This window comes from Pteropus vampyrus, unplaced genomic scaffold (genome assembly GCF_000151845.1).
Source record: "Pteropus vampyrus isolate Shadow unplaced genomic scaffold, Pvam_2.0 Scaffold38, whole genome shotgun sequence".
Lineage (NCBI taxonomy): Eukaryota > Metazoa > Chordata > Mammalia > Chiroptera > Pteropodidae > Pteropus > Pteropus vampyrus.
This window is the reverse complement of record NW_011888819.1, coordinates 3728561-3754825: the sequence shown is the minus strand read 5'-3', so window position 1 is coordinate 3754825 and position 26265 is coordinate 3728561. Positions and strand designations below refer to the sequence as shown.

Genomic DNA, 26265 nt, shown 5'->3' with positions numbered 1-26265 from the left:
TCCCCTTTTGCACTCCCAGCTCTCCCCTGCTCACGCCCCAGGAAGTTCTTTCATAACTTGGCAAAGCTTCAGAAACTATAGCCTCAGGGTTCGCTTCACTATTACAGCCTCAGAAAGAGAAGAAATGAAGAGTTTGCCAAAGCCAGGCTGGCTCAGGCTATTGCTTCTGAGAAGTAGGAAACTTGCAGCTGTCCCTCCTTCTTTCTCTAAGATGACAACGTATCTTGTCTCTACTGGCCTTAGGAACAACTATCAAATTCAATGTTAAAGAGTAAACTGAAGACATAGTTCCTCTATTTGCTCCCAAGGGTTGGGCAGACTTATCTAAATGCCACCTAAACCAAGAGCAAAGACACAGAGATATGCACAAGACAATATGAGCAGTCATTTGCTGTTGCGAAGAAATAAGATTTAACTCATGCTTTCATGAGCACACGTAAATGAATGTTTATAAATGTTAAAACACATTAAATAAGCTGCTTTAAACCCACTGTTTTAGGTCAAAGGATCTGTCAACAGTAGTTGAAATTAAGGAACACTCTAGTGTTGGTCTTTTGACTGACCACCTGTTTCCAAGTCCAAAAAGACTCTTTCTGAATAGTATTTTGATTTCTATCGTGTCAACATTCCTTTGGACACATGTCTTATAATTTGGGATATGTCAACAGACTGATCATCTATTTTTGATGAGCTATTATACTCTACCATCTGTGACTTACTTCCTAAAGTAACCCATAGTATACATATAGTATACATGGCAGGAGAATAGTTATTAACAAAGAGAACGGGGCTTACTTGGGAAATACACTGCAAAATTTGCTGGAGTTGAACAGCAAGATGCAAGCTAACATTTGTTCCAAAATGTCTCACATGCAAACACATTCATCATCTCATTCCCAGTTAGTTTTTGTGGAAATATATTTCAACATTAGTCTCAATTCGAATGCACCTCTATATTAAGGGTGGCAAATACCATTACGATTTTTATTCTCCTGTTTTTAAATATGAACCTTGAGGGCAGCTGCTTGTGAAAAAATAACCAGCCCTTGTTCCATTCTAAAATCATTGGTTGTTCCCAAGACTCTACAAAAATAAAATCAGGACAACATCTGCTGTAGAGTTCCATGCCAGGAAGTAGTCTAGCAGCCACCACTGTGGTCTGACTTCACTCCCCAATCATTTTAGTTAGGATTTCTTTTTGGATTTTGATTCAAATTACAGGGTCATGCATAAAAGCTAGAGAGTTAATAATAATAATAATAATAAAAAAACCCCAACTCTGGAACTGCAGTGAATCATCATAGTGTCAGCAGAGTTTGGTGTGGGAGGCACTCCCTCGGGCTTCACTCACTTGGGAGAGATACCCCCCACCCCTAAACACACACACATGAGAATGGCGTGAAAACAGACAAAACACTGATGTGTCACGGTCATGATTTAAGGAAAAGTTCACAAAGAAATTTGCTCGGATCTCATCAAAATTTAGGGTAAAAGATGACAATGTGCTAAATCAATTTTCCTGCTACTTCTAAACATTAACTCTCCAAAATAGGGTCAAATGGAATCACCTCATTGTGGATATCTGTTCAAATAGTTACAGTGTTTTTATAATTTCATTTAAAAGATTACAATAGCAATACTTCCCAAACTGATCTGGATGACACATATACTGTATCTATAGACTCAATAATTAAACTCTTGAGAAAAAGCTTACATATCATATCCAAAAAAGTGTAGAAAGCTAAATGCATACAAAGCACTAAACTAGTTACTATAGGCTAGTTAAATGCTTAAGGGCTGTAACCTCCTAAGAGACTGTTTACAGACCAGCTGGGTCTGAGGTATGAACTCAACTGGTGTAGACAAGTCTATATCTTGCTGTTTAGAGACAAATCAACATTGCAGTCAAAGCATCATAAAACTTAGGTGCTACTGTCATAATATATTTTCCAGTTTTGAAGATCAAAATGCTTATATGTAGACTCACTTGGCAATATATTTTCATTTTCTCATTGATAAAATGACAGGTTTTATGGAATTACAAAAGACTCCAAAAAGCCAAAGCACTCTTGAGAAAAAAGAACAAAATTGGGGTCATCATGCTCCCTGATTTCAAACTATTCTACAAAGCTATAGTAATCAAAACAGTATAGTAGTAGCATAAAAACAGACATATAGATCAATGGAACAGAATAAAGCCCAAAAAGAAACCCATGCACATATTGTTAATTAGTTTATGACAAAGGAGCCAATAATATACAATGGGGAAAGGATAGTCTCTTCGATAAATGGTTTTTGGAAAACTGGACAGCTATATGCAAAAGGATGAAATTGGACTACTTACAATACACAAAAATTAACTCAAAATAAGTTAAAGACTTGAGTATAAGACCTAACACCATAAAAGTCCTAGAAGAAAATATAGGCGGTAAGTACCTTGACATTAGTCTTGGAGATGATTTTTTGGATCTGATTTCAAAAGCAAAGGCAATAAAAAGCAAAAATAAACCAGTGAAACCACCTCAAACTAAAAAGCTTCTGCATGGCAAAGGAAATCATCAATAAAATAAAAGGCAACCTACTGAATTGGAGAAAATATCTGCAAATCAGATATCTGATAGGAGGTTAATATTTAAAATATATAAAAGAACTCATACAACTCAACAGCAAAAACCCCAGACAATCCAACTAAAAAATGGGCAGAATATCTGAACAGACAGTTTCCCAAAGAAGACAGAGATGGCCAACAGGCACATGGAAAGATCTTCAACATCACTAATGGTCAGGGAAATGCGAAACAAAACCATAAGCAGCAAGCTCTGGCAAGGATGTGGAGAAAACTGAACCCTTGTGCGCCGCTGGTGGGAACGTACATTGGCGCAGCCGCTATGGAAAACACCACGGAGGTTCCTTAAAAAATTAAAAATAGAAGCATCAGACCATCCAGCAATTCCACTTCTGGGTGTTTATCCGAAGAAAAGGAAAACATAATACTAAAAGATACATGTGCCTCCATGTTCACTGTGGCATCGTTTACAATAGCCATGACATAAGAACAACCGAACGGATAAAGTATATACAGATATAGATAGATAGATACAGTGGATATAGTATACATATACAATGGAATACTACTCAACCATAAAAAAATGAGATCTTGCCATTCCTGATAACATAGGTAGACCTTGAGGGCATTACACTAAGTAAAATAAGTCGGACAGAGAAAAATAAATTTTGATTTCACTTATATATTGAATCTAAAAAACAACACAAACGAAAACCAAGCTCATAGATACAGAGAACAGATTGGTGGTTGCCATATGGGGAGGGTGGGCGAAAGAGGTGAAGGGGATTGAAAGGTACAAACTCCCAGCTATAAAATAAATCATGGTGACTATAGTAACGGTACTGTATTGCATATTTGGAAGTTGCTAAGAGAGTAGATCTTCAAAGTCTTCATAACAAGAAAAAAATTTTTTTTTTTAAATTGTAACTGTGTGGTGATGGATGTTAACGAGACTTATTGTGATCATTTCACAATGTATACAAATATTGAATCATTATGTTGTGTATGAACTAATACAGTGTTATACGTCAAGTATACCTTAATTTAAAAAGGTAAGTGAAATAAGTGGTTCTATTTTGGAAGAGTTAACTGTCTGCTAAGCAGAGGAGGACAAAGATATGCATTTACAGGTAGGCAAAAAGTATTAGTCACACCTGTAATTCGGGTAGCAATACTGGGTTATACATGGCAAGGAGCACTGAGACTTGTAAAACCAAAGGAGGAACACAACTTTGGTAATTTATAATACGAATAAATGTTCTTGTTTCCAAATACTTAAATCAACTGTAAAAGAAAAAAATCTAAACATATTTAAAAGTAATTTCTTAAGAAAAACAAAGCATAAGAGCAGAATAAGTTAAGAGTTCTTTCTCTTCACATTTACGATTCCTTTTCTTCTTACCCTTCCTGGACTAACAATTATACATAAGGATACTTAAAATTCTCAGTAGTAATGAATGTTCCATTTTGTTGGTCTGGCAAGTGCTGTAAATATTCTATTTTAAACCTAGATTACTTTGAATTCATTAAATCCCCAAATCGCTGGGTTTATTAGGAACAGAGAATGGAAACACTGTCTCTGAAATCAGCATGCTGTTTTTCCCAAAGAGGAGAATATTTTATCGAGAGGCCACAGTAAAATCGTAATAAACAATTATAAGCATTCTTTCATCAGCACAAATTTCTTGATCTCCTGCCACACATTTCAGTCTTACCCCATTCACCCGGGATTTGTTCTGCCAGAGATCCTTCAAACATCTGGTTTATAATAACTCATGTTTTTATTAATTTTGAATGCTAAAAGAAAAAAAAATGGGATAGGAAACAATTATTCCTTCCTTCCTCTTTTCCTTCCTACTGCCTTTCTCATAAATTGGTCATTAAGGCATTCTGTGAAACAGCCATCTCTGAATTGAGAGCTACAGTATTTTTAGCCTTGAGGTAGCTGCAAAATGAAGCACTTTGATAAATAACCTCAGTGCCAATAGAAAGAGTAGAACGGCATCCTTTTAGCATAGATTTAAAGAAGATTACAAAGGGCAAAAAAGTCCAATCATTTTGAAATAGCAATTTAACGAAGCAAAGGTTGAGCTGAATAGTAGAAACGAAGGGATTCTGCCCTTTTGAAGTGTTAAAAGATGATTAAAACAGAACATGGACACTGAAGAGGCATATTTTCCTTAGAATAATAATTCTATCATCTGCTGAATAAAAAAAAAAAGTCCTAAACAGCTATTTTAAATGAATAAAGGGATTTTTTCCCCTCCACAATGCCTTAAGCCTTTCTTTGCAAGAAACTTCATAATTGGCATGCAAATAACTTTTCTTTTTTAAAAGAAAGTAATAAATGACTGTGCCTCGGAATCTGCACATAGGCAAGCTTTTATAAAACTAATAGGGCAATTTTGATAATTCACACTTATTAGTGAAGCACATTGAATAAATAGCCTTAGAGTGTGGTTGACAAGACAGTCAAACCAGACAACATACATTTATTAATCAGTTGTCCAAGTATTTGACTTCAGCACATAACCAAATAGAGTGTCATGGATACGATATAGGACAATGCTGTAAAATGTTATTAATTATAGTCCTTAGAACTTGGCTTTACTCTTTATTTTGATAGCTTTGCCCACTGCACCCATTTTGTCAGCTCGATCAATTATAGCTTTAGAAGAAAACTGAGGCCGAGGAAAAAAAACATGTTTGTGCGGCGCTATGCTAGGAGCTAAGGAAGGAGCTCAGGGCAGGTCTTTTGGGTGATGGAGGAGTCCGCCTGATCAACCCAAGTTAAGGAGCATCTACCTTGCTGCCTGGAGAATTGCGCTTCAATCTTGTCTGATTATCAATACCTACGAAGTACCAAATCCTCCGCTGAATCTGAGGATGAAAGACAACCAAAACACGGCCTGGAAGAGCTCGCAGGACAAAGGGGTTGGTGTATATATAAAAGCAAAATCAAGTGCTAAGTAGAGTATGGTATTAGAGGTGGATAAGTAGTGTTTTAGAAACAGGTTAAACAGAAGAAAATTCTACGTGGGAGAAGAGAATGGGTAGCAGAAGGAGCATGAATTTCAGACTCGTACAGACCTTGGCTTCAATTCCAGTTTCATCACTTTGCTATCTGTTAAGGGCAAGTTAGTGACCCCTCTCTAAGGTTCAGTTTCTTCAGGTGTAGATTGGGGGTGCTATCACTGAATTTACCAGTGTCGTCACGCTCACATCGGCATTTGTGTGAATTATAAGAAAGTTCCACTTCAAATGGACATGGCCCGGGGCCAGATGTCCTGGTTCTGTATATGGAGGGTAGAATGAATGTCAGTCCACATTTTTCCCCCAAACCACCTGCCACATCTATATGTGGTGGCCCTGGACCTCAAAGACGAACTTTCATAAAGAACTTGGACCATTAACATACATCATCAGAAACAGATTCTCATTACTTTGCTATATGGCTGTCACTCAAATGCCAGCTCTTCTCTCTCATTCTCTATGCAAACTAGTCAAGAGTTTATAGGAGCACGGAGATTTCATTGAAGGATGTCATTTTCCAAGCAAGGAAGGACCACATGCAGGTTTTATTTGTATTTTGGCAGAGAACTCAGGTGGCTCTGAAGAGGAAGAATCTGGGTATGAGGGGCCGTGGTGAGATTAGAGGCAGGATGACTAGAGTTGGGAATCTAGCGAAACTCATGAAGGACAGATAAGGCTCTGAGCTCAGGCGGTGGATGTACAGAGAAGGGGTTTCAAGTGAATACAGGATGTGGAACGTACAGGACTTGAGACTGATAAATCATGGGAGACGGGGAGGAAGTTGCCATGGATAAGTATAGGACAAGAGGAAGAACTCATTACTGAGACTGTAAAACAAGTAAATTTCAAGGGGAACAAATTGAGTTCTTTTTGCATCTTGACTGAAGTTTGAGAAATGTGTAAAAAACACTGGAATATGACACTGGGACTCAGTAGACAGGCTGTTGTTAGACTTACGAATTTAGGATTTACTGCAGTTAACAGTAAAGTAGCATAAACAGATAAAATTCCTCAGCAAAGCACAATGGGTAAAAAGACCCCAAAGGGCCAGCCTTCACTGGCATGATGCATCCTTTACACTTTACTGTTCTCATAAATTTGATGCCAATTCTTACTTTCAAGTGTGGCTAGCTTCTTCTCCATTTTCATCCATAATAGAGAATTCTACCACAACAGGAACAGAAATTGACTGAAGTAGATATCCCTACGTCATCAAAGATACTCGCAGTTCCTTAGACCGGTGGAAACCCTTCACTCAAGAGCAACTGTTACCTTCACTTCATTAAACTACTATATTTCTGTCCAGATGTTTTACTATATTAAACACATCCTAAATGCCTACATTTACAGGGACAAACTTTTATGTAGAAGGCCTGCATTTGTAGGTACTTTTAGATCTTGTCCTTTTGCCAGTGGCTCTGAATTTTAGTATCCTTCTTATTTGCACTGAACTGACACCAAATCTAAAGTTTGATTATACACAAAAAGGCAGAAAAACGCAAATTGCACTAACAACAAGGCATTTAATCAGAAACTTATTAAATGTACAACATACAAACGGGATGAAATTTGTGAAGATCCTACTTAGAAAGTGAGCTAAAAACCAACAACTTCCACGTGGAAAATTTCAAACATTTATAAAAGTAAAAAGAATACTACAAAGAACTTCTCAATATGTACCACTCAGCTTAAACAACTAGCACCTATGGCCAATCTTGTTTCATCTACAGTTCTACTTTGAAAGTGAGTTATTTTTAAATATCTCTTCAAATGAAGAACAACTATAAGGCAACCAATCTCAATCAAGAAAAGGTAGGGAGCTCTCTTGTTTAGCTTTGGTGTTAGATCCTCAAATGGTACACACATGTAATTAATGGAAGTTCATTAATGCAAGCTTTTCTTTTTAGAGGAAACAGCCATTTAAAAATGGAGGCAAGAAGGATTTTCAAAAAGATTACCTTTCAGGATTTGGTGTTTAGCAATATTTAGAATGACAAAAATATTAAAAATAACATGCTCTTAACCCAACTTAGTAGTGGAGTTTTGTTTTTTTTTTTTTTTTAAGAAAAAAATTCCAAGATTCTAATTATCTGAATATCCTCCTTGTTACTGGGATTTAAAGTTTACTGTGTTACCCTATTCTTGGGCATTTTGCAACACTCAAGATATCTGAATCACCATCTGTTCTGTGGAAGTATGACTCATTAGTGGCCACTGTTTTCAGTACTATCTTGCTGAATAAAAAGACCTGATAATTTAATTAAAGCCAACCATAATTCCTGTGTAAGAGTGAATTATTACTGGTCATCGACTTTCTAATCCTCAATGATGGCCATTCCTACATAGTGTGGCATTACTGACAATACCTTAACCTAAAGTCACATATGAAAATGAGCTTTTCAGAGTGCTGAAAGGCACAAATACATTCATCTAGAAGATTTGGGCTTGAGTTCATTGAGAATGTGATGATTTCTTTGATTTTTGTCTCTTCTATAACTTATTGGAAGACTTTCTTCTACTTATTTAATATACAATATTTTAAAAGTTCCTTATAAATTTCTATCTGCCAAATACATCTAACAAGAATATTCATTTCTTAAAGAAACTTAAGTGCAAAGTTAATTGGAAATCCTGTCTTCAACCCGCGGTACCATAGACTAAAAACTACTAACTCTCCTCCCAAGATCTTGCTCAACAATGAGTTCGCTCTTTGGAACAAAAGCTTAGATGACATATTATAGTTTCTTTCTTTCCAAGCGTGGACCCTGAAGTACACTCATTTTCTTCTGTTAATATACAGTACCGAACAGACTGCCTCCGCCTGATACATGCTGAATACCGGACAGTAACACAAACAACATTCACGAGGCGATACTAAGAGAGGGAAGAAAGAGTACAACGGCTTTGGGAAGAAATGGAAAACGCAAGCCACTCAGTGTTTTGGGCGATTGAAAGGAGGAATTTCTGTCATGGGTCTACCCATCTCCAATATCCCAGGCGTTCTGATTTCAAAGAACCTTCCTGAATTTCCAACCCAATTAGCAAAGGACGGGGTTCGTTATGGAGAGGGCTCTATCCCATACATACTACTTATTTGCTGACAGTTGATGTACTAGATCTCCAGAGTTACGTGCGTTTCTTTTACGTTGAAAGATTCACTAGCATGATTGCCGTCTATGTGCTTGTTTGAGGTAAAGTTAAACAAATACGGGCATTTTAAGACTTTGCGAGGAATTATGTGTTCTTTTTCCAGGAAAAATAGATATGGAAGAACTTACTCATACGAAATAGTAAAGATGTTACTAGGAAAACTCGGGGCATAAAAGACGGTGGGCACACATCTCAATCTCCTGGTTTTGACAACGTATTGTAGTTATGGGAGATGTTACTATTGAGGGAGGTGGGTAATGTACACACTAGACTTCACTGTCTCATGTTTCTAGCTTCTGATGAGTGGATGATTATTTCAAAATAAAGGTTAATGAAAGGTGGTGGGCACGTCTTTTAATTAAGTTTAAACAGCAACATGGTTCAGACTATACCCCTGGTTTATTACGGAGGACGGGGGAAGGTATCAAACAAAGATGTAAGTTACTGAACGTCACTTTTGCTGTGCTACTTAGGGTACATGTGATGTTAGGCTAGTGAGTGTTTTCAATATTAAGTTTGAGCTCCTTCATCTGTAAAAATGGGGATATCATGCCACTCCTAGGTTATCATAATAAAGAATTAAGAGAGGAAGAATTGTCTTTATTACACTGTAAAGTACCAAAACATCTTAAGGTGATATTTATAAGACTGACAAAATGAGAAGAAAATGGGTGACAAGTATAATCCAATAAATGGCTCATTATTACACAAATATATCATAAGTCGAGTTATAGCCCCCACTTTTATAAGTATGGATCGTTAGGACCTGACACAACTGCTAAGGTGAGAGCAAGTTCTATCTCCCAAGAATTTCGTGTAAAAGGGAATCTGCTCTCTTTCCTTCCACATATTAGAACGCTGGTGGAGATGAACTCACTTCCTTGATTGTCTCCTACAAGAACAAAATGTGTGTATATGCATAGCAGTAAAAGAACAGCCTACTCACCAACTTCATCCTGAATCTCCTCGGCCACTGCAGGTACATTGTAGAGCAAGGAGAGAGACTGGTTCATGCGCTCGTAAATCACACGCAGGTGAGTCATAACCTGCATCAAAGAATGACAGCTGCAGGTTAACCTTCTCTGGAGTAAGGAATAGTTATTTTCCTTAGCAAACACTGCAGATACAAACTTTAAAATAAAACAAAATGTTGCTGAAACTTTTAATCTGAAAGGGCATCCTTATTTTTCTGTTTCCCTTAGTTCTTGGAGCTGCTTTAAATTTCCTATACAAAGCCATTTAAAAAGATCATTTCATCCAATTCTGATTCCTAATACTGAAGTCTCTAAATAATCTCTGATGTCCTAAATATATTACTTTGCAAATTTGCAAATAAATCAGAACATTTTAATTTGACTAGATATTTCATGAAAAAAATATATTTTAAATTCTTCTATTTAAAGAAATGTAAAATTTCAGATTTCTAGAAGCAGATGCCAGTTGTCAACCTTTGGGAATGGAGGAATATAAAACATATTATTACATAGTAGGGCTTCATTCAGGCTCACATTATATCCAAGCACTGTGAATTTCTGATTGCCGACTACAGTCTACCTGAACCAATTTTAGAGGTCTTCGTTTTCTTCATTTTAAGTGATCAGAGATTTACACGGTCCCTTTAAGCATCAATAACAGCAAACATTTTTTATATTGTCTATTATTTTCATAATTCAGAAAGTGCCAAAATACATGTTGGTCTAAGACAAGCCTTTGGGATTTACCAGGTATTGAAGACTGGTTGCTGTAGCAACATGACACCTGTAGCTACTCTGGGAATTACTAAAGATCTGAACCAAAGACCAAGAACCCTAGATTGTCAAAGTTGGAGATGATGCCTATGTTTCATGCTTACCTGGGACCGGATCTGGGCAGCTTTCTTTGGATCCACCATGCGTACATGTTCAAAGTGCTTTAGAGTGTGCTGTCGGTCTTTCTGCTCAGCGCGGACATACTTCTTGAGCATGTTGAATACATGACGAGGCTGTGGGGGAAAAAAACGAAAAAATAAATTAGGGGTTTGTGTAAAATATTGCCTCTTCCAATGGCTTTGGGTTAGAGGGTCCACTCATCTCACAGTCTGAAAGCGTTGTGAGTCATCTTTCTGCAGCTTTCCTTTCTCAATATCAATCCCGTTCCCTTTTTTTTTAAAAAAATTATTATTTATGCCTACAGCACCTGGTCTTCCTAGGTAGTCTCTCATCCAAGTACTAACCAGTCCTGCCCTTGCTTAGTTTCCGAGATCAGACATCGGGCTTGTTCCGGGTGGCGTGGCCATAGACCATGGACTGTGGCTCCACTGGGGCACGTACCTAGGACCTTCTGTGTGTAAAGCAGACCTGCTTACGGCTACACTATGGAACCATGTCTGCATTCCTTTCTTAATGGGTAATTACTCAGTTGATTAGTCACTCTTCATTTCTATAAAATTACTTAATATTTGATAGATATGATGACTGTCCTCCTTAACTAGCATTTTCTTTTTAAACAGCAACATTCTGATGTTAAACAGGAGTTGATTTTGGATCTGTCAGATCTAGGTTCGGTCCTTCTCTTATCCCACCCAAATATTCAGGGGCATACAAGACCATGAAGAGTCTCAGTGGTTACCTCAGCAGTAATGTTGCACACATAATCCCACCATAAGTAACATATAACAGTATAATGATCAAAATGAGAAAAATAACAGGCAACTTAACTATGACTAATTTGTAGGCCAAGAAATAACTGATAAGCTCTAAGGGACAGTATATTTTCCTAGGAGAAAGGCCAAAGTGAAACTCTAGTTATTTTACTTTGAAATTTAATTAAATTCCTTCTACACCATCAGATGCCGATTCTTTCAGCAACAATTAAATTTCTTAAGTGCTTCTATTTTTTCCCTAATTGGTTCCATTTCATTTTTATTCCAATCTTACTTGAAAACATTCATTGTTTTTGTCTTCAACAATTCCACTGCTATATGCATTCTACTAGGTGATTTTGTAAAATGATTTCCAAAGATACACATTTCTTCTTCATTAAAACAAAATAATTACCTATGAAAGTTCATGTCAGGAACAGGATTTTGGCCAGCTGGGTAAAGCTAGCTATTATTGACTTATCGTGGGCACTTTGAAAATCGATTGGAAGGTACAGAATTTATTCCTAGGCATGGGGTGGGCGGGGCGGGGGAGAGGGAAAGGGGTGGGAGGAGGTGGAGGTTGCAATTTTTTATGAGATGTGCCCCGCCTTCTCCTTGTGCTTGTTTAACTTAGTGGCCACCTCCCTGACATCCTGGGTGGAGGTGGTGCCCTTTCTCTGTGCTCCCATGAAATGCTATGCAGGTCCCCATCATAGCGCTTAACACAGTCTGTTAAATTATTCATGTTTCTGACTGCCCTCTTCACCTGTGAGATCCTTAAAGACCAGATTGGGTCTTTCTTTAAAGAATCATGCAATACTTGGTAGCTTGCTTAATGCTCTCCACAGGTAACACCACTATACTTATAAAAACAAATAAAAACAATAAAAAGAAAATAAAGCTGCCCTCATCTGCCTTATTATTTCTTTTACCCTAGAAGAAATGTACTCTTCCATCATCTCAAAAAAGGCAGAAATCGTAGCTTGAAACATGGCTTTTGACCAGAGATCATTATAATTCTCATTTGCACTGTGAAATCTGTTCGAATCTACAAGTCAGAGAATGGTCTTTTAAATCTTAAAAGAAGAATAAAAGTAGTAAGAGATAACTACATTGATAATACATATATTGAAAAGATTATAGGTTGATGTGCACTAATTTGAAAAAGATAATTTTTTAAAAGGTCAGAAGTTAAAGGCTGACTTATTGAATATGAGTGATATTTTATATGCAGGATTTGTGCAATGAGGATATTATATACACTTGATGCTTGCTTGTTATTTAAAACCAGGGCCTAAAAACTCCCTCTGGTTCTATTGCAATTATACTTCCAAAGTTGGAGACAGAAAGGGTTGCAACTAATTGCATGTCTCCGTGATGTCCCTGCTCCTTATTTATGCAGCTGACTGGCTTAATGTGCTCTCTTAATTGCTCTATTTCCCTTTTTTTCTCTTGAAAAAAATTTACTGTTTTAAAGGAATTTTTTTAAAAAGAGCTCATATTAAAAAACACTTAAACCATGAGAATTACTTGTCATCATAACTTTTTATTTTTGCAGATTGTCACCTATGAAGGTTTCTATAAGGACCGTCACCAGGATGTAACGGCTCTGAACTGGCCTCAGCGTTATCGCATTAGGTCAAACCCCAAATTAGAGAACCGGGAGGTAATTTACCTTAACTAACATCTGGGTCTCCTTTGTCTTCCGCTCCCACCACAAACAGCACCCACGCCCATGGGCCAATTATTAACGTATCCATCAAGTTTAAAATGAATAAGAGTGTGCAAGTGTCAATCTTCTCATCTCTGCAATTCAGGCAAATTTAATCTTTCACATAGAGTATATGAGTATTAGAAATGTCCTGTGTTAGTTACTGAGCATAAAGCTTAGTTCGCAGCAGGTTTACACACTTCCGTTTCTTCTACTTACTACTTGCCACAAATCCCTCCCCGTCTTTTCTTTCTGTTAAATCATGTTTCGTGTGCTTTATTCATAGAAACGCTTCTAATCTTCCTATCAACCCTATGACAGGTACAGCTGCTCACCTCACTTCATAGGTGAAGCAAACAAGGCACAAAGGAGGTCGAGGGCTACATCTCTGGTTACACAGCCAGCTACAGAGCTGTTGGTGCTGAAGCCAGAACAGGTAGTCCAACTCTTTCAAGGGCCCATTCTCCTAATCACCAGTGATCCTGCCTGTCAAGGAAACTCTAAAATGGACCAAGCCAAAGACAGTTTCACAAAGTAATGTACAGCGCTGAAAACAGAAATAATTAAGTGGTTAGGAAAGAGAATATGTTCTGAGAGTCTCTGCCTGGATTTCTAGTTCTTTTAAGCTCTGATAATACTCTAAGACATGCTAATATCCACCCTCTCAATTGTGCGGAAAACCATCCAGATTTAGCTTGTTCAATCTCTCCATTACTGTCCTTGGTTTTTGACACTCCGCTCCGCTCTAAGAGATGCGTCAGATGCAGGGAGGAGAAATAGCAAGATAGGAAGGTCCTCTGTCAATCTGTTTAGGATTACTGGAAAATGATTAAAGGTATTAGTTAAAAGTGAGGCTTTTAACTAATACCTTTAATCATTTTCTAAATTCACGGATTTTAGTTCTAAACCCATCTTTATCTTTTATTAAGACGGATAATTAAGTGGTAAATGTGTTCACATGTTTCATATTGCTCATCTCATTTAGTACTGACATTTCTTTATATGCTTCCGAAATGTACTCCTAACTTCCTCCCTTGAAATCCCTACAGTGTGAGAATGAAACGGCAGCACACCAGGCTCTCACGATTCCCCAGGCCTCAGACTCCCCAGGCCTCAGCGTGGCTTTCGCTCTCTCTCCCAGGGAACAAAGATCCTGCAAGGACAATGAGCCGTAAAAGCCCCTGGTAAGCGATGACCTCATCATTGTTTATGTGAGCTCAGACACACACTGTGTGTGCATCTAGATAAACATAAGCCTTTTCTCCCTGATGCCTATGCCTCAGGACATGAGACGACTGGGAACTTATCATATCCCTCAATAAATGAATTATAGGGTTCTGCTTGGTTGATTTAATCATGCAAACACATTTCTAGGAATTATGTTTAGAAATGAAAAATATAAAAATCAGATTAGCTCTTATGTTAGAGTAGGCAGATAAATCATATCAAATAAAATGGCGGTTATCCCTACACCTCAGAAAATACTATTTTTTTGTTAAGAAAAACTGATAACATTTCCCTATACTTTTATATTTTTATTTAGGTTAAAAAAAGAGCTCTACCTTTGGTATTTGATTCCTGCATATTTCATTTAAATAAAGAAATAATTGCCTTTATAACTTTTAGCCAGAATACAGATTCCAAAGGCTTAAAACTAGTTATCTCTAGATCGGTATCATCTATTGCATAATAAAAGAGAATCTTGTTTGTTCAGAGAGTTTTATTTCTTCATTCTAGGATAAAGATGAATTTCTTAAAATTTTAATTAAAAACACAGAAACACTCATACAGAAAAGACAGGAACAAAATACCTGGTATCTCTATAGAAATATATTCCCTTAAAGTAAGTTAGCTATTACTATTGTCACTATACTTACATTTAAGACAGGATTATCCATATGATTAGAAAAACAAGCATAAAAATTTAGTAGCTCATCATAAAGATATTGATAGTAAGTGAGTTTAAGAAACATGTTTTTAAGCTTTATGTGTACGATTTCAATCATTCTCAAGTCTTGAAATCTTTTAGAACTTCTAATTACATTTTTCTCCTGCCATATTTCTCTTATTTCACAATTTAGATATTCTAGGTATTATTACTAAAATCTGGTTATACTGGCATTAAATGCAAAATCTTATTATTAAAATTTACAGCAAAAAACAGATAAAAGGTAAAAATCTGCCCCAGGGTACTAATTATATCCAATCCTTTTTGTCATTTATTGTTTCTGAAAGAGTGTTTATGTGTAATTACCAATTTTCTATTTGCATCTGATGGGACACTTTTCAGTTTGCACGGACTTCACTTCACAATCACAATGCATTTGAAAAAACTCATTTCAAAAATAAATTTCTTAAAGGACTAAGAGCAGACGTTTCTAAAAAGGATCAGACGTAACTTGAAAATAGATGTAACCTGAAGATTTACATTCGGGAACCTTAACCATTTTCCTGTTTTGGAGCAAGAGTAAAACACACCTCTAGCTGCTGGCACAGTTCCTGGCACAATTTGTGGCTAAAAAAAAAGATTTAATTAAATTAACAGATAACCTAAACCTAAATATAATTTCACAAGTAGTTCCAGTAGCAAAATATATCCTTCACGGTATCTCAGTTGAAAATAACCTACTAAGGTTATTTTCTCTACTAAGAACAAATGCACGCCCAATTTTCATGGAACGTAGTGATTTTAAACTACACTTGATCTATCCATCCAGTGGGCTTTAGGGAGCTGTTTGAATGGGGAACTCTTCTCTGCAAATATTTAATAGATTCTACAGCATTTTCGTACTGGTGTCAACAAGAAGATTCACTTCATTAATTGTAGAACATAGCTTGTCTTCTTGTGTCTTGGGTTTTGATGTCAGGTTCATGTAGATAATTTTGAAGGAAATTTCATGGCCTTTCCCTATGAGGAGCAATTTTTAAAAAAATTAATTTCCCCACTTCTCAGATGTACTGCGCCTTTTTCACTTGGTTCTTTTATGCATTTTCATAAATTTGCTGCCCCTGAACCTAGGATCAATCACACACATTAGACTGATTCAATGCCAGTCATGTCTGAATGTGAAGCTTTTCATTCCATGGTTCACGTGGGAGGTATATAAAAACATGACTATTCAGCTCCATTGTCCCCCTCTGTCATTTTATGCTTGATTCAGAAATCTGGCATCTTATCAGAAGATACTTGTGTCTTAAACCATTTCCCAATAAATGGGAAGGAATGATCTGTCAAGAGCCTTGAAAAGCCCTGGGCATAATCCTGCCAAGGAGGAGGAAGTAAATGAGTCACTTCATGGGGAGCACCCTAACCGTTCCAGGTCACGGAGAGTCATTCAGAAAGCCCTCTCCTGGAGCATTAAATTGCACCCTCGTGGTTTCCAGCCCTGTGACTGGGTAAGTTAATTACCAACCACGAAAAAGCAATTCCCTCTTGTTTTCAAAAATAGGTTCAGAGCCCTTATTTTCACAGCTCTACATCTCGGATTTCAAGAAATCTTAAGCATATAAATAAAATGTACAAAATCTCTTTGTACCGGTTTAAAAAACACTTAAGAGAGTTAAGACCCTTTCTGCTTGAGATGGTCTCCATTGAGTTTACTTTGCCACGTTGGCCCTCAGCATTTCACATGTACCCGTACTGCTGCAAGAAAGAAATTCTGAAAACAAAGCAAAACAACCCCCCACAAAACATTCGCCCTCAAAAACAAAATAATGCCCCAAACGTTCGGAGAAGCTTCCATGGGAACCTTTGAATCACATATGTTTCATCTTTAAACCTAGGAGTTGAGATAAAATTTTTAGAGTCCACTGCAAAATTCACCTACATTCCTTTTTTCAGCATGACACTGAAATGATTTCCGTAGTTTAAAATAAGAGTAAGAAGGCAAAACACAATCCCATGACAAGTTGAATAGAGAAGTATTTAGAAGTCTTGAGGAAGCAACTGGAGAAATGGCAGACTCTGGATCCCACCCCTGTCCAGTGTTTCTCAGGGTTTGAGAACGTGGAGGCATTAGCTGCGTTGCCTCCTACAGCACATCCAGATTACTACTTGGCTCTGGCTTTGCGCCTTAACTGCACAGAAGCACCCAGACAAAACCAAGGTCATCCCATCCCTTCCCTCCATCCTCTGGAAGCAGATGACGTCCTAAGAGGCACAGGGCACCCAAACTTCCATACATTCTATCCTAACAATGTACTCTATCCTTTGTCTCCTTAGGAAGGAAGATATTTTTCTACTTTACGATTTCATCTCAACCTTCGATTTCTCCTTCTGTTTTTCTAATTATGGAGAATAGAAGCTAGAATAAGGTTAATAGTAGAACAGTTAACCCCAATTTGCAGATGGAGGAGGGAGCATACATCACCTGTTCCAAGTTACAGGTTATATATATGGCAAAGCTGGGAATTAAAAGACAGGTGATTTCTATGGTCTACTAAAATGCAGAAAATAAGGGTGGTTCTAATCCTGTTACTCACAAATTAGTGACACGTCAAAGATAACAGGTTTCATTATTTTTTCAGACACTTTGCTAGTTCTCAGAAATAACTTATTTTGATTACTGCAACATAATAGGAAATATATATTTGGTCTCTGCCCCCAGCTCCTGACATAGAGTTCCAAAAACTCTTGTAATGACAAAGAGTGACAAAAGTGACAGAAGCATCTTCTGTTATGAAATGTATTATCTGTTGGTGACTACAGCAGGGCGCTGTGCAGATGCTGTGCCCTGAGGGGACGCACGTTCCACATCCCCTCCCCCATACTTTGCCTGTGCATCTCTTCCAGCTGGCTGCTCCTGAGTTCTATCTTTTATAACATATCACTAACATTTAAGTAAAGCATTTATCTGAGTTCTGTGACTTGTTCTAGTAAATTATCAGCCCAAAGAAGAGGTGGAAATCCTGGTTTATAGTTTTTAGGTCAGAAGTACAGGCGATGACCTGGGACTCGCGACTAGCTTCTGAAAAGGGGGAAAGTTTTGTGAGGCTGAGCCCTAAACTTATGGGGTCTATGCTAACTCTGGGTAGTATTAGAATTATTTAATGTGAGAGAACAAAAACCCCACACACTTGGTGTCATGGTATTGACAGTAGAGGTAATAGTTTTTCCTTTAGTTACACAGACCACAGCTATAATTTACTGAAGACAACATAAAGAACCAAAATTTAGGACCTGAATCAAACCCCAGGATTTATGCTTTTGGACCAACTTAGATCAGCTGACCTGAGAGCAAAGAAGAGCCAGAAATTGTTTGGACTTGTATGCCTTCAATTCTTGTTTACTCCAGCAGTAAAACATGTTTAAGTCTTAAGGGTGGACAGGATTATTAATGCAACCCAGAAGGCAAAGCCCACAGCGTCACGGAAGAAATCATAAACAAAAGATGTTCTAAAGTACCACAGACCTTTGGAAGAGTTTGTCAGATGGGTCTGACCATCTGACAAATGCCACATGTGACATATTCTTGACTTCTGAATACAGAGTTATAATAATATGCTTTAATTTTGCATATTCATACTTGGATTTTGGCATTTTTGCTTCCCCTAATTGGTTACCATGTTCCAAGATATGCACATTTATATTTCTTTTAATTTCACCTCCTCCTCATACTCTAACTACAGTGCCTTGACATACTAGAAATATTATTAATATAAGGAAACTCAAGATAAAGCTTATACAAATCCAAATATTACTAGGGCCCTTAAACAGATTCAAGGACGAGCTTCACAAAATGAGCAAGCTCTTGGAAACCCAAGCGTCATTTTGTGTGTGTGTACATGTTTCCAGGAGGAAGGGCGCTTGTTGCTATCTGCTCCATAGGGCAGATGTCTGTAATGCCAGACAGCTGAGTAAACACTGGATTATTAAATAATGTGCTGTGAATTTATCTAAAAAAGTAAATATTTATGTTTTCATACTCAAAGATTAAGTGAAAATAGACAAAACCACGTAAATATATACATGAAGCCTTTGCAGGAACAAGATATGACACCGCAGTGCTATATGTTTTGACAGCCTCTGATGAAGGCAGTGACAAATGGGGTTCTGCTCTGGAGGGAATCTAGGTGATGAATATGGTCTCAGAGGCACAGGATGGCTTTCAAGCTAATGCCTTTCTTACATACTTAATTTTCTGTTTAATTTAATTCAATTAAAAACAGAAAACACTGGTATCTCTGGTTACATACTGCCCACTGGTCTTTAGCAAGATCTGTTAAGCTTGGTAAAGATTCAAGCAAGGTAAGGAGTAATACTGAGAGGCATTACTGAACTAGCATGCAAACCACTCACCATAGTTTATAGGATTTTGTTCATTAAATGCTAATTTCTCTATTTTTCTTAGCATCCGCTGTTTGTTACCGGTCTGTCCTTAAAAGCTCTTAAGTTAATGAGTCCCTTTGTGCTCATCAATTTTCATAAGTCTCAACTTAAAATAAATGATGAATGAACAAATAATAAATATGAGGTATAGTATAATTATTTACATTTCTTAAAGATGATTTTCAACTACCAGTCTTTTAACTTAAAAGTACATTCCAAACAGCTTTATGAAGTTTTGATTACAATAAAAACATGAGGGTAGGATGACTTAAACATCTTAGTACTCGCCCCCTCAGTGCCTTCACATATTAATAAGAACTTATCAAATAATTTTTAACTTATTTACCATCGATTATATTGAGGTGTAGATGTATCATATTTACTTTGGAGATATATGCTATCTACGCATATTGTGTAAATATACATAGAAAATGAAGGGTCATTGGGAGAAGGGCGGTTAGCAATATCATATAATAACTAAAATTGCCAAGTTTAGAACCTCAATTTCCTTTTTGCTTTACAAAATGTAGTTACGCCAACATTCACGTTGGATAAAGATCGATTTCCTTGGAACCTCCCTCCGCCATCATTAGTTTGCCTGTCACAACAGGCCCATTTAATAGCTGTCCTTCATTTTCCCCAATGATTGCTTCTTATTTAACATTGATTGTCCTGCTGTTAGAATTCACCAAATAGTGTTGTGCGAAATCTTAACTTAGGGACAAAACCCATGCTCCTTAATAAGTCTCACAAATCATTACATTAATGTTCTACCAAAGAATTCTAGGGAGAGGTTTTTAGGAGTCTAGGAAAAATTAAACATTTGGCTGAACTAATCAGAAATGAGAAAAAAAAAAAGGATGCAGGTGCTAAAGAAACTGCTCCCCAATTTTTTCCCTCAGATGTTGAGAGTCTGAGTATAAAGCATCAGACATAAACATGAAATTAATTTTAGTACATATAAGATGACTGTAATCATGAGAAGCTGGAAAAAAACCAAAACATTATTGGTATACTGGCACAGATGATCAGGCATTTTCATATGTGAAAATGTCTCCTAATTCTCACTCCCACATAGAAAATGCTTAAAATTCGTTAAAGGCAGGATAATAATTAGAATGTTGTCTGACAAAAGATTTAGACTAAGAATCCATAAAGATGTCAAAAATCTTAGAATTACAAAGAAAGGTTTGGTTATTCATCTGTCATCTTTAAAAACATTTCAATTCTTACTAATTAGGAGCTCTTAAGTTTTTCCAGACCTAAGCCTAAAATGGAAAGTTTATTTTAAATAGAAATTCCCACCCAGCCTTTGGTTTAACTGTACAGGATTCTACTTAAGTCTAATGTCGCTTCGGATTACAGAGAAGGTTAGACAGTCAGGCAATATTATCATCTCTCTCTCGATGAGGTAGTATCCTGACAGTTACAAGATGGAAGGCTCAGACAGCAGTTAGCTCATATTTCATGAGGTTGTGAGTGCTGAATACCAGCTCTGATAAAGTACGAAGACAGAAGCACAGGACTGTAGAGAGCTTGTTAAGTGATGATAATTTAAACTTAAGTTTGGAAGCCGGAAGGCCCCCAAATGTGATGAGAGTTTAGCCATGTGTGATGCAACATTAAGAGGAATTTAACTTTTCTCAAAAAAAAAAAAAAAATCTTGATTTTTCCAAGGGAACTTTTAGAAAAGTGAGTCAATTGAAGGGGCTGGTCCTTAGAAGAGTCACCAGCCCTCTACAGATTAAGAGTTTATCCCGAGTGTAAAGACACACTTGTATTCTATTTTTATTCCTGGGGAAAATAAAATTTTTTAAATTATTATAATATTTGAAATATATATATATGTGTATGTGTGTGTGTGTGTGTGTGTGTGTGTGTGTGTGTGTGTGTGTAATTCTAAATATGATTCAAACAATGCACTTTTAGATTGGCAATTCAGTGTATTGGCCAGCAGGCACATAATTAATTAAAAAGGCAATCTGGAACATAAAGCACACACAGACACAGCAACTTGCATATGAAATTCATGGTAGAACAAGGAATTCTAGCTGAACAAAACATCATCATGTAATACTTCCACCTTGGAATAAAAAATATAGATGAGGGGTATGCGTTAAATCTGAATTTCAAAGACACTGTAAAAAAAAAAGCATGTTGTTTCAGATTCCCATGTTTGCAAAATCTAGGACTATATGGTAGAATGTGGTCAGGATTAAAGGAATAATTATTCTGAAGGTGATATCAGCTACATAATCTATAGGAAAAAAACAACGACTAATGCATTTCCTTATATTTGACGAACATTTACTAAATATTTCATATTTTCCAGGCCCTGTGTTAAGTATGAGGAATATTTCAGAAATATTTATTTATGGCTACAATTTAAAATGTGACCTTTTGCAGACAATAACTGGCGAGCTTTTGATTTATGTCTTTCAACAGCAATATATGAACATCTTCAAAAAAGGGATTTAGAATTTTCTTGCAATTTCCAAAATAGAGAGCTAAGTGCCATATCAAGCTGCACATTAAAATCTGAATGGAACACTCAGACAAAGAAGGTAACTTAAGAAAAATGGTAGGTAATACCATGATCGCAGGCCTGCGACTCTCCAACTCCAGTTTTTATTTCCTGGGAGTGTTTTATGCATTTCTAGGTAAGAATGCAACAGGAATCCTTGGCTCAATCAACATCTGATTTTTTTTTTTTTTGACAATAAAACAGTTCTTCTTAATCCAGTTTCTAATTTTAATTTCAAGTAAACATGTTGTCTAATTCAACATGAAGTGATCACCAGGCCCAGAGCAAGCACGATTATGACCAATCTAAAATTATCCCGTTTGATAACACTGAAGTTCGGGCAAACATGCTTCTTATCACAGTCTTTCCTGTTGATGTTAACGGGACTGAGATTTGAAGGATGCATTTGTTCAGGACTCCATTCAGTCCTCGCTTTATGTTTAGCTCTATCAATGACCATTTAGCTTAGATCTTACTTCAGAGATTAGACTTGCAGCTAGAACGCTTCACTAAAGGTCACTTAATAAGATTCCGGTCTCAACACCCGCCACTCTGTTCTGCTTTGGCAAATGATCCCGATAGTCCTGCCCCCAAAATCGAGTCTTCCAGAAAAAGAGAATAACCAAGGAACTTCTTCTCCGAAGAGACATAAACAAAATTTTACTGAGCAGTGCTGGGACAGAGATTTTTTTTTTTTTTTTCTGAATAGAAAATAAAAATGCTAATGTGAATTATTCTTTTTCAAAAGCTTTTTGTTCTGAGAGGAAGCATGGTCTAGTAAGAAGGCACAGCCGTGGTCAACTGTGATTCATAGTTCCATCCTATCCATTACTGGTGGTGTCACCCTGGACCAGCCACTCCATCTCAGTGATGTCATTGGTAGAACAGAGTCAGTACTATCTCGCTGTCTGGAAGAGTACCAAAAGCTGTTTTATGGTTTTTCAGAGATTTCTGTAACTTTGGAAAGAAAAATCAAAATAAGGAGAATCGGTGTAAGTTGGTGGCTTTTTGGTTTAGTTATATAATGTGCACAGAGACAACCAGTTTCAGCCAAGATCAAGTAATGGGAACCAGATTTACCTTGCCACCTATAACAACCAAAAAACGGACAGAATATAGAGAACTAAGTATGCTTCTGCAAAATATTAGGCATCAGATGAAGGACAGTGAATACTGAGCAATGGGAAACAAATGAGGTGAGTTCTATAATTGCCCAAACTTGTTGTCTTGAGTTTCCAGGCTATGTCTCCAGGAAAGGAGACCAAGCAGAGCCTGGCAGACTCCCAGAGTTGAAGGTATGGAGTGAGACTACCAGTTACAGTAAAGAGTACTAGAGAGGAGGGTGTCGTTCAGAGAGAACCCAAAGCTTTGCAGATGATACCCCTTGAGAATGCAGCTGACTAATAATCAGTGCATGCATGTGAAAGAAACTAACAAAGGCCATGGAAAAGGAAGCCATCTGAAAGGATTAGCGGTGACAGTGTCTGATGTTCACGCAGAGTCAGGAATAGCTTCCACCACCAAGATGGGAAAACTCAACATGGTAAATTACACAGAAGGATCTTGCCTCAGTTTTGAGGACAAATAGCCTTAGGCTAATAACTGCTCTGATCCCACATTACAAATCTTAAAAGCAAAACTCAAAAGAATCAAAAGTGTTTTCAAATAATTTAACTACATTAGCTCAAGAATAATTATAGGTATACAAAGATACCCAGCACTCAACAAGGTAAAATTCGCAATGTTGACAGCCAATAAAAAAAATTACTAGGCATGGAAGGCTGCAGAAAAATAACACATAACGAAGAAAAGGCAATCAAAATTAACCCAAAGCTGACAATGAGGTCAGAAGTAGCAATCAACGATATTAAAACAGTTACTATAATGCATTTCATAGGTTCGAAAGTTAAGTAAGATATGGAAAAAACAAACAAAAACTCAGATTAAACTTCTAGATATGAAAACTATATTGTATACAATAAAAAAAAAAACAGCCAGATGAGATTAACGGCAGATTAAAATATACCATGACACATTATAATCAAACTTTTCCTGACCTCATCAGTTATATCGCATACGATGAGGGGGCTGGGCTAGGTTATGTCTAAAGGCCTTCTAGTTTCTGAGCTTCCCTGATTTCAACTATGCCATGAATGGCCACCACCCCAAGTTTATCGACTCAAGTCCGGCCTTGCACTTGGAGCCCATGGGAAGCCTGCTTGACCCCTCTGTGGAAAAAATGTCTATTGTGCTGAGAGGGCTCTGTGGAGGCGGTTGCCCTGTGACCCTTTATCCTTCAAGATGGAATGGACCGAGGTAGAACCTGTGAATAACAGTGCTCAGAGCATTTCTCCAGATTTCTCTCTTAGGGCCTCGTCCTCAGTGTCCCCTAAGCCGACTGTCTGTCTGTGGCCTTCAGCAGGCTGCGAGGCAAGACCTACCCGAGGGGGAACAGCCTGCAGGGCGGTGATGTAGTTCTCCAGAGCCAGGCGGCGGCGGTCATTGAGCATGGCTTCCACTCTGGCCATGTGTGTCTCCACCAACTGCTGTCTCTCGTTGGCTGCTTCTTGCTCCAGAGATTCCACTTTCTCCTGGAAATGCTGCCATTGCAAACACACGCTCATGTCAGTTGGGAACTGAACAAGGAGGATGGGGTAGCAAATTCGAGTCTTTTAAAAGGGATACCAAATTTCATTTTAACCAACGATCTCATAGTCATGCCAACAGTTTGACTAAGTCACCATGTTTTATGGGTTACCTCTCTTGCTTGCACTCCATCCTCAAACTCAATTTCTTATTGTAAATCATTATTATATATGGCCCCTGAAAACTGATTTGACTAACCATAATGTAGGATGAATTTATGTACTCTTGAAACTCTAAATTACATCACATGTTAAAAAGAAAATTCCTCTCCTACTCAAAGTTTTTTAATTTAAGAAAATGATCATGATAATCTCATCTTTATTTGAGGTAATTTCGAGAGGGGCTCCAGGCAAAATTCTTATTATCACATAATTTTTTCGCTAGGAGAAGAAACGGCAGAAGATTATGGCAACTCAAAAAGATATATTATTGAGAGCAGACTGCAAGTAACACTATGAGTTTTAAGGAAATGAATTACAAGTTGAGCTAATTAGGAGCAAATAATAAGACAGAGTTTAAGCAACTCTATTACTAGACAATAATTAGCAATAGTCCAAGTTGATGAGAACATGAACAATCACACATGAGGCTCCAGCAAATGATGGGAAAGTTGTAGGCACTCAATAAACAGGCTGCTGACATGTGTGGCTGGGCAGAGAATGGGCTCAGGTTTTTACCTGAATCACTGCTTTTTTGTCAGCTTTAGGCAAGTTCTTTGCTTGACGTTCTGCTTCTTCCCATTCTCTCATAACCTACAAAGTAAGAAAACATTTAAATTTAAAATCATCAGTTTTCTTTTCAAATATAGATTTAATGACAGGTTATGTTTTCCTTCTATATTTGATCATTTTCTAGTCTTATCTCCATATCTGACTTCACACTAAGATGTAAATAATCTATGAGAGTAGCACAGTGAACATAAATGTTTGTATTTTTTCCAGCAATATGGCCCTGTGAAACAAAGTTGGTCTTTTTTCTTTTCCTGAGAAATGGATAGAAGTCATTTTCTTGGATGTGCACAGATGTCGATGATTCATAAAAGGCATCTATTTCCTGAACAAGGTTTTCCAACATTAAGTTGGAAACATTGAACACATTGGTTTTAGTCTTTTTGTGAAAGCAAGTTATAAAATTTCAAAATGTATATTTTTCAAACGGGATGGGTGGGAAAAAGCATATATAACATTTTGCATCTGTATACACATGCCATGAACACAATGCCAAGAAGTAGTCTATGCCAGAGGAAGGAAAAGGAGACTTTAGCAAAAAGATCTGTGTCCAGAAACCCTGAGATCCACCCCACCGAAGATCTGATGGGTGATCAGAGCCCTCTGCTTGCCAACCCACATCGTAAACGGCAAAGAATGCTCTAAATCTCCCCAGAAATTCCAAGAGTAAACATTATAATGTTGTGAATGTAGCAAAAAGTATTCTTGGCAAGTGACACTGATTTAAAGACCAGGCTAATCCGTTTTGTAGGAAAAAAGTTTCCTCCTCTCATCCTGAATGATCGTTCACCCAGGATTTCCTCGGTACAAGTTCACCAATTCATCCGAATGCAAAGAGAAAATTACAGTCTACAGTTGTGCATGCTGTTGGGGAAAAAAAAAAAGTGTTTGAGTCTTACCACCTATGGATGCCTTTTCCTTTTCAAGTGTATTACTCGCTGTCAAGTAGCCTTTTATTA

The 26265-nt window shown here is 37.2% G+C and overlaps 1 protein-coding gene across 6 annotated transcripts in view; it reads right to left on the bottom strand.

Annotated features, from left to right (window-relative positions):
- Nucleotides 1-26265, bottom strand: part of APP (amyloid beta precursor protein) — a 251592-nt gene that overhangs the window by 53127 nt on the left and 172200 nt on the right. For all 6 annotated transcript variants that reach the window (XM_011358209.2, XM_023529517.1, XM_011358210.2 and 3 more), the window contains 3 exons: nt 24374-24532; nt 10602-10730; nt 9696-9795 (listed from right to left, as the gene is read on the bottom strand). In XM_011358209.2, the coding sequence (XP_011356511.1) occupies nt 9696-9795; nt 10602-10730; nt 24374-24532 (388 nt within the window). The remainder of the gene's footprint in view (nt 1-9695; nt 9796-10601; nt 10731-24373; nt 24533-26265) is intronic.